This window comes from Esox lucius, chromosome 12 (assembly GCF_011004845.1).
Source record: "Esox lucius isolate fEsoLuc1 chromosome 12, fEsoLuc1.pri, whole genome shotgun sequence".
In the NCBI taxonomy this organism is placed as follows: Eukaryota; Metazoa; Chordata; class Actinopteri; order Esociformes; family Esocidae; genus Esox; species Esox lucius.
Window position 1 is genome coordinate 15,910,119 of NC_047580.1, and position 20,800 is coordinate 15,930,918.

Sequence of the window (20,800 nt, forward strand, 5' to 3'; positions counted from 1 at the left end):
CCACATCCTTCTTTTTTTGATTTATGTAAAGAGAAGACATATCCTCTACCTTAAAGGGATAGATCACTGAAATTACACAGTGAAAATTGGTTTCCTTACCCTGTAAGCAGTCTGTGAAAATAAATAAATCCATAGTTTTCCTGGCATTGCTTCCATATGCTAAAGATTTGACATTTGTTGCACAAATTTTATCCATGTCCTGGTACTGTGATAAGCATTTGTTGGTGATTTTAAAATAATGTTTTAAATATGCTAATATTGCTAAGCTAACATGACTCAAAGGGGATTTGCTCCACAAACATCACAAGGATGGTACTGATATTATAATATTTGCTTATAGTTTTCAAATCATCAATAAGTGAGTTACACCAACTATTTTAAATACTCAAATGATTCAAACAAGATGCCAGAAAAAAACACATATATATATATATAGCAGGACTTGGATGGGACATTTGCTATAGATTCTAAAACATTAACATATGGAAACAGTGCAAGACAAACAAACCCATTACATTGATAACTGTCACATCATGCCCAAAGGCTGCTTTCTGGTGATGGACAGCTGTGTCATTTTGTAATTTGGATGAACTATCCCTTTACAACCAGCCATAGGAAAGAATGAAAGGATTACCATTTCATCCAATTTATACATTGTTGAAATAATATCCCTATTCACTAGATTCATATAAACTACAAAGCATATCTATGGTCATTTACTCCGTATGGTTGTGTCCCAAAACAGTTACTATGCCTTATCATCCTATTTCCTTGGTGGGCACTGATTTGAAAATGTTGACAGTGTTCAGACTGGCTTAGTAAATACCCAACTATTCAGTGATATCATCTCGTCTTATCAGATCAGTGGTCATCATAGACAGGGTGACAAGGAACCAGTTGGTTAAAACAGGTTACACTGCCGATTCTATTTGACACAGCTGCAGGTAATTGGTAAGTAATTACATGGTCCTGGTAGGACAAAACACTCCAGCCTGCTCTGTACTGACCTCTGGTTAGTCAAAGTCTGTCTCACCAGTGGCGGTCTATACACAACCTCACAACAAAGTTACTATTTATTTCTGAATTGCTGCTAATGTATATTTCGCTCAAATATTTGAAAGGGAATAGCCTAGGGAATCAAGGAATCTGACATGTTTCTGAGTTTCTCTGCCTCTCAACACCTAGGAAATAAATCTGAATGCCAAAAACATGCATTTTATAATTAAATACTAACAATATTAGTAGTGAAATTATTTTAACATTATTTGTGTTTTGATATAATATTAGAAACATGTCAGAAGTGACTTGAAAGAGTTTCTTAGAAGCCTTTCATCCATCAATATGTTCAGAATTGAGCTTGAAGTTTGCTCTAAGGTTTACGACACTGATTGATATATTTAGTTTATCAATAAAAAAATGCTACTGATATGCCCCCTATTTGTTCAGGATTTGATTAAAATCTCTTCAATTTCAACATTAACCATAACACAAATGTCACCTTCAAAGCAACTGTGTATGATGAAATATTAAAAACCTATCTAAATTATATGCCATTTTAGAATGCGAATGCCAAGCTTCTTTAAGCTGGGGTCATGCAAGAATTATGCGTGAAGAAATATGGTAAATTATTGCTTTTATCATATGTGAACCATTTTGACAGCATGGCAAAAATGGATCCCACATTTGATTCTTACTGACCAATTTACTTTGTGCAAATATTATGTAAATAGACACCTTTTTTTTAGATTAAAATAAAGTGATTTATTCATTATTCATAACAGAACATTTGTTATTTTTCTCATTTCACTATTCAAATAAAGTTTCACTCACGGACAATGTGTTATCAGCATTATCTTATTCATGGTGATGCTATTTTAGAGGAATTGTAATTTATTTAGAAACTACAGTACATAGCCATAGTGTGAATCTATACTACCCACAAATGGGAATAGATGTTTCAAGTGTGCCCATGGTAGAACATGAATTTCACAACTAAAATGTACATCTGCTAACATGTCTGCTAACCAATCTGCATCATGGTACAACAATATTCTGAAATCCCAAACTCATTCTGGTAAGACACATCTTATATCAGAATCCTTACACATCCTATCAGAAGTCTTGGTGGAAAGTCACAATATTTTATTCTAAGATTGTACCATAACCCATTTTGTTAGGACTCTACTTTTGTGTTGAGCTGAGAAGGTGGCAGGTTGTTGGATGGACATGGTTCAGCTTGGTTGGTATGGTGTTGGGCAGTCTCTGCTGCCAGCTGCATCAGGCTCTGGATGGGCTCTGTCAGGTTGTGGTCTGGAACCAGCTGGATGGACTGCAGAGCCTTCCTGCCAAACTCCAGTGCCTGAGACAGCGCGCACACACACACACACACACACACACACATAAACAGTAGAGCTGTTGCACCCGGTGCCTGTGGTGCCATGTAGTATACTCTATATACTAATATGTATCACTGTAGGTTGCCCTTTATACCAACACCCTGACATTTTCTCCTTATTGATGTGCCCACTGATTGGAGAAAGGCTGAAAACCTACCCAGTCCTTTGATCTCTCAGTGAGAAGCTATGAGGTAACGAAGATGAAAAAAGAAAAGTATTCTGAACTACTGGAACACTGCCTGGACCTTCACTATGATCACTGTAAAAATGTTTTGCAAACCAGATAGAAGAAATGTAACATCATATGGGTTCATTAAAAAGATCCAACTTTATATAAGAGTCCCTGCCTAAGAATACTTACCAACCAATCACTATCCCCCTGAATTGAAAGGGGTAATCCACCCCTGAAACAAAAATCATCAGTCTGATGAGAGCCTGTTCTATCAGTAGATAAAATGCAATTTCCACAACTAAACTTCAAAGTGGTGTGCCTGTGAAATCTGAAAAACGTCTTGCAACTCATCTAACTCATTAGCTACATTTTCTTGTGATGGGGAATAATACAGCATGACATTTCAGAATGCTTTAAAAACAGATGCCTGCCCTCCAGAACGCCGTATCAGCCAGTATGATATGGCAAAGTTGCCTAGAACACATCCATCCGTGTATATCGTCATGACAAAGTAGATCCTCAGTATGCACTGCACCATCATAATCAATATTAGGTTCAACAGACTTATTCACATGTTGGTTTCTAGCTTATTTCAACTATAAAATGATAATACATGGTTCTCAGCCCACTGTCACATAGACTGTTTGATACTTTCTTTGGCTAGAGAATGAATTGGAATAAGAATGAACAAATACCTGTGCCGATACAGGACTCTTATTTAAATACGTCCAACAGCAAGCAAATGTGTCTCGTTTGTACGACCCGTGGCAATTTGTCAACCTGCCCTTTGTCAACAGTCTTTTGAAGCATAAGTAGTTTTTTTGCCCACTGATCTTTTCTACTTACTTTTGCAAGGGGTTTGTGCTTCTATTTGTTGACAATAAAATAAGTAAAAGGCACAGATCATGCTTGTATGATTCCTTGTCTGTTCTGTTTTGTGTTCAATAAAAATATATTTAGTGTATTTACAGTAGAAAAGTATATGGTGGGTCCACAAAATTGTATCAAAGAGCTTACTTCATAACCCAATGTTTGTATTATTTATATTTCATTATTCTTAATGAATATGTCTTACAATACAGCATTCATATTATTAAAGATTACAAAGAAAAACTAAGATTACAACGAAAACGTCATCTTTATAAAAGGGGTAGGAGGCCCAGGATCATTTTCAGGTAAATTTGTTAGGGAAGAGCTCCAGACTTCGGTAGTTGGCATGTTAAGTTACTTTTTTAATCGGACCCATCAGCACGACTTAAAAAAAACATGATTAGGTCAAACGCAATTGTGAGTCATGCATGTCCTGATATCAAATTCTCTAGAGTCGACGCATACGGAGTTGCGTGTTTGGCTGGGTGTGAGCAACCCTCCCTCTCGGTCACTCCGTGAGGGAATGGACTATCGGCAACAACAGCAACCATTTGGCGCAGTAAAATCTTTCAAAATGAAAGAGGATGATTTATAAAACAAATCAGATTGCGTAGAAGACGAGATCACAGTGAAACGCGGCCAATACAATAACCATTTACGAAGTTGAAATAATACATTGTTTTCACTATCCAAATTTTATTCGGGTGCAATGCTAAGAACAGCATTGAGGGCGGAGACACCTCAGCCAGCGTATATGGTCCATGTTCCACGCGCATTCTCGGCAGCAACACAGAAGTTCCGCTTTTAACAGTTTGATGTCACCAATACAGAAAAATCCGTTGTACACAAACATTATACGAACAACACAAAACACGTAGATTTTGTGATGAATACAAAAAAAACTATTTCAACGACTGACATTGACGTGCTGGCTAGCTCGATCTGTCTTCTGTGTTAATAAACCGTTTGGTTTGAATCCTGAATGCTGATTGGCTGATAGCCGTGGTATATTTAAGAAATAAGACACGAGGGGGTATTTAACATGGCAAAAGGTTCTTGGTTTGTGCTCAGACGCTAGAGCACTTAGCACCTCGTCCGAATTAGCGATTGCCACGTTCACAGTACGGTGACAATCAGAGAGCGGTGGGTACACATACATTTTGAGCATGCGCAAGTAATACCATACATTTACTTCCTAAATCTTTAGCATAGCATATTAATGCTAAAGCTTGAGGCATTGTGTATGCAAATAGCTGGTAAAAAAAAAAATCACAGTTAAAGCACATTTTCTGAGCGAATATTGCAGTTACAATAGGATCCTGTCTAGACCAGTGAGTGACAGATCTCCATGCTCTGGGAGAAACGTAGCTGGAGTCAGCCAGGCTAAGAAAACCTGCCTTCATAATTGAACAATTTTGTAATGTACATTTACACAATTTTACACCAAAAAAATCATATTTCCCTGGGGACAGAAATGGCACAGCATAGTAGGAATGTCCCAGGTTCAACTTCTAAGAAATGTAAGTGTAAGCAAGGAGTTTGTTAAGGATATAGCATAACCCCTTTTTAGGATAAACCTTTTACAGAAAGCACCCCCCGGCACATTGCTAAGGACTCCCAGATGAGCAGACCACACATACCCAGAGCTCTAGTCCAGCCTGGGAAGATGTGGGGATGGGGAGAGAATGGCCCTAGAGACCATGACACTGGTTTGAATTGGGTATTGGAACTGGTATAAATATGGGGACATACTTCATTCAAGTGTATGAGAGTCAGAGGAGTGACTAAATGCCAACATGAAGTTAATAGGTTCAAGTCCAGAGAGAGTATTTAAGCCGCTGTGTTAATGCAGTCTGTAGGCATGGAGGATTGTTTCTGGTCATGTAGGAAGTTGTGTGGGTGAGTACATAGCAGAAAGGTAACAATGTAACAAGACATCAGATAATGCTCCTGAGTTGAAGGATTAGGTCAAATATGCCACTGTCAGTCATATCTTGAAATCGAATTCTATAGTGTCTGCGCGTATAGGTGTTGCGTGTTTGGCTGGGTGTGACCAACACTCCTTCTTGCTCATTCTGTACGAGGGAGTGAACTATCTGGAACAACAGCATGAACTTGGGAGGTGTACGTCCCAATAGCAGTAGCCTAATCATAGATGGAAACATCGGTTTAAACATACAATCTAATCAAATTACTGAATGACGTTCCATGTTCAAATAAATATGTTAATGTTTTACTTTAATGTATGAGTTTATTTGTGGAGTGACCCAATCAAATGCTGGTGTCACCAAATGAAAAATGAATGCCACCAGTGGAAAATGTTAGTCTGGAGCCCTGAGTATGGATCTTACCTTACAATTAGCTTAACCGTAGCAAAATAAATCTGGTTGTGCATCAGCAGTTTTATTCTTGTTTTGTTAGTCACTGACATAGCATTTGTTTTTGTGACGACACCTAAACAAAAATGCCTGCAGGGGACTCTCAATTTGCATGTAGTTGAACTGGAGAGATTAAAGCAGGGCTGTCCAACTCTGTTTTTGGAGATCTAGGGTCCAGTAGGTTTTCCCTCCAACTCTAATTTAGCACACTTGATTCTAATTATTAGCTGGATGAAAAGCCTAATCGGGTTAGTCACAACTGGGGATGGAAAGAACCTACATGACAGTAGATTCCAAGAACAGGGTTGGGTGGTCCTGGACTAAAGCAACCATTTTGGTTAGGAGAGTTATTTTGACCAAGACATTATGTGTCTGGTGCACTAAAGACCTTAGGTACTGCAAATACTTGAACCCTCTGACATCCTGATCCATTGAACTCTGAGAACAGTCCTCTGGTCAATGGGGTGAGTGACCTTCACAAAGTTACCTATTAAACACTCTCTTGCAAATCATTCTCTTAATTTGCATGACTTTTCTCATAGATTTTGGCCCAGTTTCACAAGGCCTGGGCACCTTAAGAGGAGCACAAATGCCTCTGCTAAGCCGTAGCATACCTTCCGGATCAGAGAGACGATGCACTGGATGGAAGCCCAGGGAGGGGAGTTAGAGTATCAGGCCAGTCGCATCATGTCTCGCTAAATCCCAGCAGATCGATAGTCTTTAAGGCTTTAACAATTATAAGCCAATCTTGCCTTTACACAACGCTCCATGGGAAGCACACAATGGAGGTGAATAGAAGAAATGTCAGTGTCACGGTTCATTCCAGATCCAGGGCACATGCTGTTGTTATTACACCTCACCTTCTCTGGGGATCCACACAGAAACCACAGCATGGCTAGACAGTGGGTGACTAAGGCGTTCTGGGTCTTATCCTGCTTAGGGCTGCTCTCCTGAATCTCCAGCATGGCCCTTAGCATTTGATCTGCTTCCTCCTGCTGAGCCTCATCTGCATGGGGATTAATTACAAAACACATGTGCATCCAGGTCTCAAAGCTTTTTACAATGTTTATGTGTTTAGGGTGGTTGTCATGGAGGTAACCCACATCCACCACCAATGAGAATGTAGCCTACAGTAGTACCCAGGCCAGTCATCCTGTGTCACAACGCTCAACACATTAACATAAGGTGAGGTAGACGCACCGCAGCAGAATTTGGTGACTGGTGATAGCTAACAGCAAGGTCATACTATGCCGTGGAAGGTAGCCTGGGAAACTGCATTGTTGTTAACAGGCTTATTAGTGTCAGAACTAGGGCAGGACAGCAGCAGAGAGGTGGGGTAGGAAGCTGCGACAGCCAGAAATGTGTCATGAATGGTCTAAGTCAGCCTCCAGCATGTTGATGTAAAGCTGGGCTTTAGCTCTTGGACAGCACGTCAGGCTTATGATGCTAAATTTAGTGCCACTGACCTTATTTGAATTGATCCACAAGTGTTGCCAAATGCTATTGTGCTGGTGGAGATGATGATGATGATGCCTACTGATGTCACCAAGCCACTTTGCGCTGGCAGTGATGCTGTTTATTAAGTGTGTGATTGGCTGTAGCATGTGGCATGCCGTAGCCCACCGAATTAAATAGACCAATCAAATGTAATGTATCACAGAGGGTGAACACATGATTATCAACACAATTGTATATACAGTGGTTATAATTACTTTGACTTAAGGAGCTGAGGCTAAATCGCTGGAATCATTACAATCAAGTTTCCATTTTATTATTCTCTTGGTTTGAATGATTTGTCAATAAACTAACCTGCTGAAGAGGCAGTACACACATACACTAAACCACCATAGAATGTTTACATACTTCACAGCAGTCCTTGCTATGTATTCTATATAAAACTATACCCACCAAAGGATTGCTCCAGTGTCCTGGATCCTTCAGTATGAGTTTTCAAGAGTGTGGTAAGGTGAGAGTGCCATGTTCTTGCCACCTGTATTCACACAACATAGTCATAGCATACGATTACACAGCAAAACATTATTTCAACAGATGCTTTAAAGTTGATACATAAGTTATACTGCTCAAAAAATTTCTCGATTAACAAAATATATGAAGGATCTAAATCTTTACTGTACATTGTGTAATTCATTGAGAACAAAATGATGTAACAACGGTCAATGGAAACCAAAATCTGCAACTGATTGAGCGCTGGATACAAACTCACATCAAAGTAAACAATTGAAATCACAGTCTGTGTGGCCCTCCAAGGATATGCCTCCCCAGACCATCACTGACCCACCGCCAAACCGATCATGCTGGATGACGTTGCAGGCAGCATAACATTCACCATGGCGTCTCCAGACTTTAACGTCTGTCACATATGCTCAGTGTGAACCTGCTCTCATCTGTGAAGAGAACAGGGGCCCAATGGCGGACCTGCCAATTCTGGTAATCTCTGGCAAATGCCAATTGAGCTGTAGAGTGTTGGGCTGTGAGCACAGGTTCCGCTAGAGGATGTTGGGCCCTCATGCCACCTCCATGGAGTCTGTTTCTGACAGTTTGGTCAGAAATATGCACACCAGTAGCCCGCTGGTGGTAATTCTGTAAAACTCTGGAAGTGCTCCACCTGTTCCTCCTCGCACAAAGGAGCAGATACCGGTTCTGCTGCTGGGTTGATGCCCTTCTACAGCCCTGTCCAGCTCGCCTCATATCTCCTGGTATCTCCTGTATACTCTTGAGACTGTGCTGGGAGACACCGCAAACCTTCTTGTGACAGCACATATGGATGTGTCATACTGGAGGAGCTGGACTACCTGTATAACCTGATTGGGGTGCAGGTACCGCCTCATGCTACCAGTAGTGACAAGGACACGACACTGGTAAAACTACAGAAGAATTGGTCAAGAAGGATAAGGAGAGAACAATATTCTTTGGCCACCACCTGCAAAACCATTCCCTTTTTTGGGGGTTGTCTTGCGGTTGCCTCTCCAGTACATCTGTTGTCACTTTCATTTGCATCAAAACAGGTGACATTGATTCACAATCACTTGTGCTTTCTAACAGGACACATTTATATTCCTGAAGTTTAACTGACTTGGTGTTATACTGTGGTGAGTATGTGTTCCCTTATTCTTTTTGAGCAATGTATAATTAATATAGAACTCTTTTTTATTAAATTTTATGGAGACACTTATTTTACCTCATTGTATAAAGAACTGGCGATGTCCATCTTTCCTTGTTTGATAAAGACATTGGCCATTAAAAAGTAACCACCACAAGTGACAATGTTATTCATGCCATACGCATCACTGGCATAGTACACCTGAAAACCAAATAAACAATGTTAAGATATGTAATGCAGCAAAAATGGGGGGCGACTATTCAAATGGGTAGTGAACATGATGAATAATTCCTCCATCTCCAGCGTCGGTTTGGCATGGGGGATAGCAAACCAATTATTTTATTGAACACAGCCCAACTTAGACACACAAGGATATCAAGCATCTCAAAGTAAGATTGGTGATCGACAGATGCTTTGGAATACAAGCCATAACCTGAACAGCAATTATTGGTGAAAGGCATGAGTCATTCTATGCCCAATCGTAGTCCTAGTTTTACACTAAGATAATGTATATCAGTTTTACTTGTCCTAGCAGCTCTGTGGTTTTTAGGCACTGGTTGATTTGACACTCACGTCGTTGGCAAAGTGCAACAGCGCGCCCTCCAGGTTTTCTGTGGCGGTGTAAAGGCGACCCAGATTGCGGTGCAGCTGGTGGAGGACAGTGTGACTACAATTGGGTGTCTTCATCACTGTCCATTCAGCCTGAGACATATATTCCTCTGCCTGGGCTAGACTGCCCAGTCCTGGGGGGTAGAAGACAAGAGGTGGTTTTTCCTCCTTCAGTACAGTGGAAAAATCTGTAGCCCTACTGGCCTGCTCTACAGTAGCTGGGTCAACGCTCACATTAAGTTTAAAACTAGATATAATTTACTCTACAACATTTATTAGGAAAACATTTCAATTTAAATAATGTTTTTACATAATATGTAAACACAGTTTTCTATATACATTTGCAACAGGAATGTGTCACGCAGACAAAGACAGCTAAATAAATAGCTCTCACCGAGTTAGCTAGTTCTCAGAAATGTTCTTCCCGCCAGCTGCTGCAATGTACACAGCTCATGAAAAGGAGCTATTGTCAAGCTATTGTCAAGAAAACATGGTGGCAGACAGGCTAATAATTAATCATTTGGGGGGAGTATGATTACAAATTTAAGGGTTAGCCACCTAGCTACTTGATGTCTGCAAGGCGAAGCAGCCTTAGACATCCCCAGTTGCTGCTTAAGGGTCTAACATTAAAATCCATTGGTCATTGTATTCACACTAAAGTGAAAAATAGGGGCGCCATATTACCTCAGATGGTGATGGTCAACAATTTAGATGTTCACCTGTTTTTGCACTGTCAAAAAAGGTTATAGCCAATGTAAATTTGGCAGTTATTCTTGTTTATCAAAATAAACAATAGTGTAAATGGGCCCTTAAACAGTATGTACATATGGTCCTACAGATTAGAGGTAAGGGTTTCAACATCTGAATAATGAGAAAACAAAGCTGTCCAGTGATGGCAGAACACAGAGCTTGGATAGGGATGTACGTTTGAGCATTGGCTGCAGCAAAGGATCAAATTAACTTTAGTGGCATGAGAACATTTCCCAGCCACATAGATACTTTTTCTACCAGTCAAAAATGAAGAAGGATAAAATGTACTAATTTGCAGGGTGTTTTTGTCAAAATAAAAATGTTACTGAATAAAACACAGCCAAGTGCCACTGATGCCTTGTTCTCATCGGCGCCCTGGACACCTGTTGCCATGTTTGATATGTTCTGTGCTACACAAAAACACTCTCAGATACACCTCTACTCAATAGAACACAGAGAATTTTACTTCAAGCTGTTACATAGCGTAGAATACTGCTATCAAACGATTTGTTAATTTCCAAAACTACCAGGGGTTTGGCAGAAATAAAATCATATTGATCTGTCATTGTAACAGCAAATGGGAAAACACAAAAAAACTGAAGGATTGACACATTCCCTCTTTACATCACACACCCTCTCACACACCCTCCTCCCTCTCTTACACACAAACACGCACCTTGTCCATCATATACTGTACACCCGCACACTACTCCTGTCTTTTTCTCAGACATACACTATTCTCTCTGCATTTCTCTATCACATACACAAGTCACCAGAGTCTAGGCTGACATTTGACTGATTAGTCTTGTTAACCAGTGGAAGCGAAACATGTATTGACCTAAAACTTCAGGGAAATTCTGACTACATAGACAGTGTGCAGACACAATGTACTAGAGCATATTTTTCTTTCTATGTTCTTTTTCTCTTACACACCTATCGATGAGTTAATGCAGCTGTGCAATCAGCTACTATATTATGTACATACATAAAATGTGCAAATTTGTGTCAGTAGGTGCATGTTTTGACTACAGATACCCGGATGAGTGAAGCTGTGCTATTTTTCCTTTAGCAGTTAGAAGCTGCATAGCAGCGATGCCTACGCAGCTGGCTTGTGCTCATTGTTCTATCAGGTGAATTGACAATGCCCTATCTGCTCTCGTTAAGCAGGCGGCTCTCTTCTGTCAAATGTTTGCATGTGCAAACTGAGCACGGTCTGGGAAAGAGATTAGAGGGCGTTATGGTGTGTGTTTCTTAATAGATTTTGTGGAACCATGTTATTATCTGATTTAAAAAAAGTTACTCTCCTGTATGCTTGTTGGCTCCCTGCCAAAGAGGCTGATAACAGACAGATTAACCCGTAATTAGTACAGTGAACCCACATTGAGTATTTAATTTTATCCCCTGGCAGGAGGGGAAGTTACCCTTGCTATTCTGTAGGCAAGCACAATGGTTTTATAGTGGACACATTTCAATTGGAAGCTAGAGGAGTGAGTAGTGTCATGGGAGACCTTCGGAAGGTTGAACATAAGACTGGCCGTGGTATTCTAGACAGGTTGCAGAGGTTTGGTGGCACATGCAGGGAGCCCTACCAACAGTAAGATACATGCTGCAGCCCAAAACAAATTCTTTCCACCAGCACAGATAATACAAAAAAAGAAATGATCAAAATAATACACCAAAAATTCACCATATCAATAACTAACACCTAGTTGTTGCACACAACTCTGAGCCTTGCAGCCATTAGCAAGCTGGCGTTTTAGCTACATGTTCACACTTTTATATCAAAAAACATCCACGCTGGTTATATAATTAATATAGGTTTGGTAAATATAAGGGTTGAATAAAATGATAATGTACGACCATTTTTGCGGACAATAAGTCTAGTCTGGGAAAAAAAAAAGTAAATTTACCTGATTTTTTCAGTCCTAGACTAGGCTCAATCTGTGCTTGCAAAACTTTAGCTTCTTTAGCTTGTGTTACAACTATCTTGTGTTACAATAATCTCCCTTCTCCTGTACTACTACCATTAAATAAATATTGTAAATACAGTAACCCATAGCAGCATTTGAATTGCTTTCATTTCTGCCTTATATTGGTTCTTTGGTAAAACAGCTTTTTGGGGAGGAGTTTTCTCAGTAATGTAACTCACCCACATTGGCCTCGGCCAGTAGAAGGTATGCAGGGACCAGCTGGACAGCACTTGGGCCGTAGACATCCATAGCACAGCGCAACGAAAGCTTGGCAGCAGGAAGTGACTCCTGGTACTTCCCCTCAAACAGCTTCTTCTGAGCCACAGCCCTGGAAATCTCAATCAGCTCCTTCCAAGCAAAGAGACCCAGCCCAAATAAATGTTTGAGATTGAGGCCAACTGAAATATATAACCATTTACTGGCTGTTAACGGATGACTACTAGGGATAAACATGTCTGACAAACTTTGATTTGGTGGCAGAGCCTAAAATTAAGCCCTGCCACCCGCATTGGATTTGGTGGGTGGTCACACAGGGGGACCACGTTTCACTCACTTCTTTGGAGAAAAAAATCAAGTATGATCAGCTTCAAGTAATATGCCATAGCTATTTTCAAAGTATTTCTGCTTAGTTTATAGTATATAGTTGGAATACAAATCCCTTATACATTTATCTGACCAGGCACGGTGGTGGGAACATCAGAATGTGCACACTGTAACCTAAGTGGAGTGGTTTTAGAAGCCCAAAAATGTTAGTTTAAACTACAACCACTAGAAAGATTAGTACACTACACTAATCAGAATCCAACTAGCAGATTTCATAGGAATGACAATCCCCCACAGACACTGCCATTAGCTACATTACCAGAAACCTCATGCCAGCAACACGTTTGTCTCATCAGTGATACAGTATTTTGGTTAAATACTCAGGTCAAAAACCTTCTGCCAAAAACAAGGAAATGTTGCAATAATACACTGTTACTCTTACTAAAAAAAGTTTTTTGAGAAACGTTCCACAACATACTTCTTTTTTATTGGTGGTTAAGCCTGATTGTGGAGAAAAACTAAATATCAACAAGCCATTCAGATTTTCAGTGCCATTCCGCCGAATCGGTGCCTTAGCCGTCTCCAGGCATTACATGCACAAATATGCAGGAGAAGTATCCGTTTAATACATTATATTATCAAGCAAATTGTCCTGCACTTAGTCCTAATTGCAATTTGATAATACATCATGTATAACCTTAATAAAAACTACCTAGAACACTGAAAAAATAGGATTTTAGATTATATATTTTAGATTAGATTCAACTAGATTCAATGGCTGGGAGCTGGGTACCCGTGATGTGCTGGGAGGTTTTCCTTCCAGTTGGCTACGGCACAACCACCAAAACATACTGTGACGCTGTTGGTCAGAATGCTCTCGATTGTGTAGCGGTAGAAGTTCACAAGGATCTTGGTGGACAGTTCTTCAGCCTCCTCAAGAAGTACAGGCGCTGCCGTCCCTTTTTGTCCAGGGCTGAGGTGTTGAGGAACCAGGAAAGGTCCTCAGAGATATGGACATCAAGGAATTTTTTTAAGCTGGGCACACGCTCCACCTCAGTGCCATCGATGAGAACTGGGGTGTGACTGCAGCCTTTAGACTTCCTGTAATCCACAATGAGATTGTTGGTTTTCTTTGCATTGAGAGCAAGGTTGTTATCAGGGGTACCCCTCCACCAGTACCCCTCCTCCACCGTGCTGGCGCCTGACTCGAAGTGATGCCCTGTGTCCATTAGTGATGGCCACAGGCCCATCCATCTGGTCCATCAAGAGTCACCCTCATTTCATCTATCCATAAAACTTTTGAATAATCTGTCTTCAGGTATTTCTTTGCCCAATCTATACGCTTCTACGTGTGAATCTTGTTCAGTGGTGGTCTTCTTTCAGCCTTCTTGACCTTGGCCATGTCTCTGAGCACCTGAGACCTTGTACTTCTGGACACTCCAGGTAGGTTGCAGTTCTGGAATAAGATGGCACTGGAGAATAATGGGTTCCTAGTAGCTTCACGTTAAATTGTTCTCAAGTCTTTTGACCTCATTGCACAAATACACCTGAAAATGATCCAATCCAATGAGCATTCAAGTTTATATGGTTTGGAGTTGGACAATTTGCATAGAAATAGAATACTCACTTGCCTAATAATTGTGCATGCAGTGTATGTACCATTTGTAAAGAAAACATGAGTGAGCAGGCAAAACGCATGTCTTCTATTTCTTATGGGATTCACTTTCAACTGTCATAACAGAATGGCACATTCATAAAACATGGCAACAAAGAAAAAAATGAAATTACCCCTGTTCAAATGTCTGCATACTGTGTATTGCCCCCTTTAGCATCAATGACAGCGTGCAGTCTTTTGTAATAGTTGTCTATGATCCCTCCCAGATTGGCTCAATGATATTAAGGTCAGGAGAATGTGATGGCCACTCCATAACCCTCATCTTTGTCTGCTGTAAACACTGAAGGGTCCACTTGGCCTTGTGCTTAGGGTCATTGTCATGCTGGAATGTCCAAGAGCGTCCCATGTGCAGCTTCCGTGCAGAAGAGTGCAAATTGTTTGCCAGTATTTTCTGATAAAATAATGCATTCATCTTACCATCAATTTTCACAAGATTCCCCTTGCCTTTAGAGCTCACACACCCCCAAAACATTAGTGAGCCACCATCATGCCTCACAGTGGGAATACTATTCTGTTAACTATAGGCCTTGTTGGGCCCTCTCCAAACATAGCACTTATGGTTGTGACCATATAGCTCTATTTTGGTCTCTTCACTGCTTTTTTGTGGCATTGGCGCAGTAAAGGCTTCTTTCTGGCAACTCCACCATGCAGCTCACTTGTGTTCAAGTATCGTTGTATTGTGCTCCTTGAAACAACCACACCGTCTTTTTCCAGAGCAGCCTGTATTCCTCCTGAGGTTCCTGTGGGTTTTTCTTTGTATCCCGAACATTTCTTCTGGCAGTTTTGGCTGAAATATTTCTTGGTCTACCTGACCTTGGCTTGGTATCAAGAGATCCCCAAATTTTCCACTTCTTAATAAGTGATTGAACAGTACTGACTGGTATTTGCAAGACTTTGGAAATCTTTTTATATCCTTTTCTTTATATAGTTCCATTACCTTACACAGACACTAATTAAAAAGCCACAGGTGTGGGAAATTGACCTTTAAGTGCCATTTTCACCTGTGTGTGTCCCCTTGTGTGTTTGTAACAAGGCCAAACATTCAAGGGTATGTAAACTTTTGATCAGGGCCATTTGGGTGATTTCTGTTATCATTATGATTTAAAAAGGAGCCAAACAACTATGTGATAATAAATGGCTTCATATGATCACTATCCTTAAATTACATTTAAAAAATTGCATGATCAGTCATATTTTAAAAATCAATGCCAAATTATCACAATTTCTACCAGGGTATGCAATCTTATGAGCACAACTGTATATTGAATGTACATAGAAAGTGGCCAGAGCATATGAAGTGTTCATGTGATCAATAGAACAATGTTGCTAGTTGAGAAGCCTTATGAAGGAAGTATGGGGGATGTGCCCTGATGCTCCAGTAACATCTACCAGATAGCAGCAGTGTGAACAGACCATAGCCTGGGTGGCTGTACTGTTTTATGATGTTCCGTGATTTCCTAAAGCATTCTGTATGGTATTGTAGATGCCCTGCACAGAAGGGAGTTGGCAGCTGATAATGTGCTCTGCTGACTTGTAATCAGCAGCGGAGCAGCTGCCATAAGTGATGCAGTCTGAGAGGAAGGTCTCAATGGTGCACCAGTAAAGGTTGGTGAGAATTCTTGCCAAAGTGCCCTCAGGAAATATAGGTGCTTCCAGAAGTACACAATAATTCCCTTATTCTTGCGTTGAGAGTTTGTTGTCCTGGCACCAGTTTGCCAAGTCACTTACCTCATCTCTGTATTCGGTCTCATCATTGTCGGCCGCAAACTTAAGGATGACATTCGAGCTGTGTGTGGCCACACAGTAATGCGTGAACAGGGAGTACAGGAGAGGACTGAGTACACAGCCCTGAGGGGCTCTGATGCTCAGGGTCAGTGCAGAGCAGGAGATGTTGGCCATTCTCACCACCTGGTGTCTGCTCATCAGAAAGTCCAGGATCCAGTGCAAAGGGAGGTGTTAGGACCCAGGGTGCTGAGCTTGGATAAAAGTAATTGTGGGTTCGATCATAGGCACAAAATGGCCAGAAACAAAGAACTATCTTCTGCAACACATCAGTCCATTCTCTGAGAAATGAAGGCTATTCAAGAAACCGAAGATCTTGTACAATGCTGTTTAATACTCCCTTCACAGAACAGCCCAAACTGTCTCTAAGCAGAATAGAAAGAGGAGTGGGAGGCCCTTGTGCACAACTGTGCAAGCGGAAAAATACATTAGTTTCTAGTTTGAGAAACAGACACCTTACAGGTCCTAAACTGGCAGCTTCATTAAATAGTACCCTCAAAACACCAGTCACAATGTCAACAGTGCAGAGGCAATTCTGGAATGCTTGTCTTCTAGGCAGAGTTACTAAGAAAAAGCCATATTTCAGACTGGCCAATAAAAAGCAAAAAAAAAAAAAAAAGCATGGATAAAAGAACAAAGACACTGTACTGAGAAAGATTGGAAGAAGTGTTATGGACAGACGAGTCAAGCATTTGAGGTGTTCGGATCACAAGGAACAACATTCAGACCAAATGAAAAGATGCTGGAGGAGTGCTTTACACCATCTGTCAAGCATGGTGGAGGCAATGTGATAGTCTGGGGGTGCTTTGGTGGTGGTCAAGTGGGAATTCTGTTCAGGGTAAAATGTATCATGAAGAAGAAAGGTTATCACTCCATTTTGCAGTGCCTTACCATACCCTGTGGACGGTGCTTGATTGGAGCTAATTTCCTCCTACAACAAGACAGTGACCCAAAGCACAGCTCCAAACTATGCAATAACTATTTAGGGAAAAAGCAGTCACACAAGCACACACTCCATACATACACTCTTGCAAAAGTATGCACACACAATTGTTATAGTTTTTATGATGCTATTTAGACGTTAGACGTTTTTTATTTTGCCAAATATAATGACCTGTTTTATCTTGTTTTATTTGAAGGAAGTTGTGAGATATGCAGTTATTCTCTCACACTCAAACACTCATACCTGTTACTCAGTGTTCATTCCTGTTACCTAATTGTTTTTTAAACAACTTATTTTTCAATTATGTTTGGTTCATCATTTAAACAATTGTATGATAAATCAGAGGATAGACTTTTGAAAATATTGAAGTTGGGGTCACTCTTAAAAAAAAAAAATGTCTTGGTGTTTTAAGAAAAATTATATTTCGCCTACATATGTTGTGACTATTTAGCTACAGATATCTTTTTTAACATGAAGAGAATCATTTCTGTAAGATGCCATCTTAATTGAGGGAAAAACACAGAAACTAGTTGACTTATAATTGATATAAAAAAAGTTGTAAGACTTTTCAATCATTTAATCAATCAAATTTATTTATAAAGCCCTTTTTACAACAGCAGTTGTCACAAAGTGCTTTACAGAGACACCCGGCCTTAAACCCCAAGGAGCAAACAACAGTAGTGTTGAATTTCAGTGGCTAGGAAAAACTCCCTAAGAAGGTCGAATTTTAGGAAGAAACCTATCAATCAATCAATCAATCAAAATGTATTTATAAAGCGCTTTTTACAACAGCAGTTGTCACAAAGTGCTTTACAGAGACACCCGGCCTTAAACCCCAAGGAGCAAACAACAGTAGTGTTGAATTTCAGTGGCGAGGAAAAACTCCCTAAGAAGGTCGAATTTTAGGAAGAAACCTAGAGAGGACCCAGGCTCAGAGGGGTGACCAGTGAGATATTAAGAGTCCAATTGGAATAATAAATAAATTTCTCTTGGCTAAATCCAGAGTGTATTTGATTTTAGACTAGGTCAGAAGTATGACCAGGTGGACAAGGACAGGAACAGCAACGGTCCCCCCAAACCAGGTAATCCGCAGGTGTGGACCAGGACCTCATCTCTTTCTAAAATTTAAAATTGGAGGAAACTGAGAAAAGTTAGTAGTACATCCCTCATGTCCCCCAGCACAATAATATAGCAGCGTAACACCTTGGAAACTGAGACGGGGGGGTCCGGTGACACTGTGGCCCTACCCGGGGGAGGCCCCGGACAGGGCCCAACAGGCAGGAAATCAATCCAACCACATTGCCAGGCATCAACCAAAGGGACACCCACCAACCGCAACCCCCCTGAATGAGGGCCGAGTATTGCTAGTAGCATACAGCCCAACTGCACAAGTGCGCAATAGAGAGTCAACAACAAGCCAGTGACTCTTCCCCCGAAGACCAGGACCTCATCTCCTCCTAAAATTTTAAACTGGAGGAGACTGAAAAAAAAGTTAGTAGTGCATTCCTCACATCCCCAGCACAATAATATAGCAGCGTAACACCTTGGAACTGAGACTTTTGGTAACAGGACTGAGAAAAATGCAACCATCTTCCATTAAGAAACCTTGTAAAAAATAAATACAATTGCCTGAGATTGACCGTAACACATTTTGAATAGTTAAATGCGCTTATTTCATACCATGCTGAAAAAAGTTTAATTTTGAAGTTACAACATGCAAATGGCACCGATTCGACGCAATGGTCCTTAAGGTCTTGTTTGTTTGGCCAAACTATCATTATTTAGAAAACCGTCTAAAAGGACAAACAGGGAGCTAACTGCCTATTTTTTTATTTAGATTTGCTGTGATGAGCCCAAATGAATACACGCCTGGTAAGTGTCTGTTTTTTACTTGTCTGTGCTGTATCTGTGCACAGTGGTGGTCTCTGTCCGCTTGCAGGCTGTGGAAGGGCATTGTGGTGCGAATGGGGATGAGCAGCTGGCAGACCTTCTCATGAATCCCTACCCAGTCAGCCTGCTGGTGATCGGTGTCACTGGAAAAACACAAGACATGAGTTGCAAACCAGTCTAAAGAATAGACTCCTTTCCCTTTGTCCTAGTTGATGCCTGGGGTAATCCACAAGCAGGCTTCGAACCCTGGTCCTTTGTATGTCATACCTATATCAGTAAGTTTACAGAAATTAAGTTTTCATATTTTAAGTTTAGGATACAATTTTGGGATACTAGACCAGCCTGTAGTCACACTACCCTTTAATTTCATAAGAAGGCAAAGGTCTAACCTATCACATTCCACAATGTGCTATATCTTTTCAATTCCACAAAGGCATTGTTAATTGTATGCCATTACATTTCACATCTATAATTTTTCATCTTGCTATTTTCCCACTGCTTTCGCAACAGACTGAGTTTCCTCATGTTTTCTTTCTGTGGCGCTTGTTCATTCCAACATGTTTTTACTGGTCAGGATTCAAGGCACTGCAGCCACGTCATCGCAATAACTCAATTTAGCGCAACACATGTTGGGTCACAAAGGCTGAAGTATTCAGAGTTAAGGGGCTCTTGAGAACACTGAACTGTACTTTCTCATTCAAAAAAATTCTTGAATCTGTAGTATGCAGAGTTGAGCTGGTTGGGATTGCTTGTTTTGAATGTGTACAATGCTTCATTGATTCATGGAATTTGCATCACATTTTTAAATGCAGAGACACATGTCAAGGGGCCAGAGCCAGGGATATAACTCATTCTAGAGGGAATGGCTTTATTGGCTCTTCATTTTAAAGCTTACCACTAGCCTAGTGGAAGGCTATCATTAAGTATTTGGATACATTTATAAGTAGCCAACTCAACAAAAAGTGATCGATTTATAGAATATATAGTTGCCCTTTGGCTCAAGAACAATTAAGAATAGTGACTATATAGTATAAAGTAGTACAGTTGCTATCACAAGCTGCACTTCAGTGACCACACAGTCAAAAAAAGGCTTAGTTAGACATACTTGACATTCTTCTCTTAAAATACATTTCAGGAGAGCTAACTTACTTTCCAGCTGTTCTACTAACCACATGTTGACTGAGAAGACACGTTTTTCTTCTTCTGACTGACCATCTAGCTACGCTGGTAATGTTTGTGAACACTGCTATCTAGTGTTGAAACTGTCATAAAACGTAGTCAGAAAGCTGTGAAGTGCTATGACTTAACAGAACTAGCAAGTAGTATCTAGCCAAATACGTGCATTATTATCTAGGCTTTTTGACTTTTAAACTATTGAATTTATTGTTTAAGCTAGCTAAAAGTGTGCGTGTGTGGTTCACCAATTAAATAGCGAAGTCTGCTAGTACTATAGCGGTTACTTCAACTTACCAGTAGAAAGTGACCCGACATTTGGTGCATTGCAGGTACGCCGGTTTATGACAAAGCTCACATTGCTTTTTCACTCCTTTTGGGTTTGCAAGTGTATGTAACGTTGACTTAAGTGACGACACTTTTGATTTACTAACTGAATTCATAATAAATAAGTGTCCGGAGATGACAAATCTTGTTTACATTGTTTCCTGAATGCTTGAAGTTGCTATGGAAACGACGGTTGGTCCA

General features: G+C 40.4%; 1 protein-coding gene across 2 annotated transcripts; it reads right to left on the bottom strand.

Annotated features, from left to right (window-relative positions):
• Nucleotides 1-1,836: 1,836 nt before the first annotated feature.
• Nucleotides 1,837-20,771, bottom strand: zmynd12 (zinc finger, MYND-type containing 12). Of its 2 annotated transcripts, XM_010875597.3 has the most exons (8): nt 20,570-20,771; nt 19,101-19,242; nt 12,446-12,614; nt 9,511-9,680; nt 9,016-9,138; nt 7,725-7,806; nt 6,677-6,822; nt 1,837-2,359 (listed from the first exon to the last, which is right to left on the bottom strand). In XM_010875597.3, exons 1-8 carry the CDS (start codon nt 20,713-20,715, stop codon nt 2,174-2,176), a joined length of 1,164 nt encoding a protein of 387 aa, XP_010873899.1. In that variant the 5' UTR covers nt 20,716-20,771; the 3' UTR covers nt 1,837-2,173. The 2 variants fall into 2 exon arrangements, with proteins under 2 accessions (XP_010873899.1, XP_019907498.1); XM_020051939.2 differs by lacking the exon at nt 9,016-9,138.
• Nucleotides 20,772-20,800: the final 29 nt, after the last annotated feature.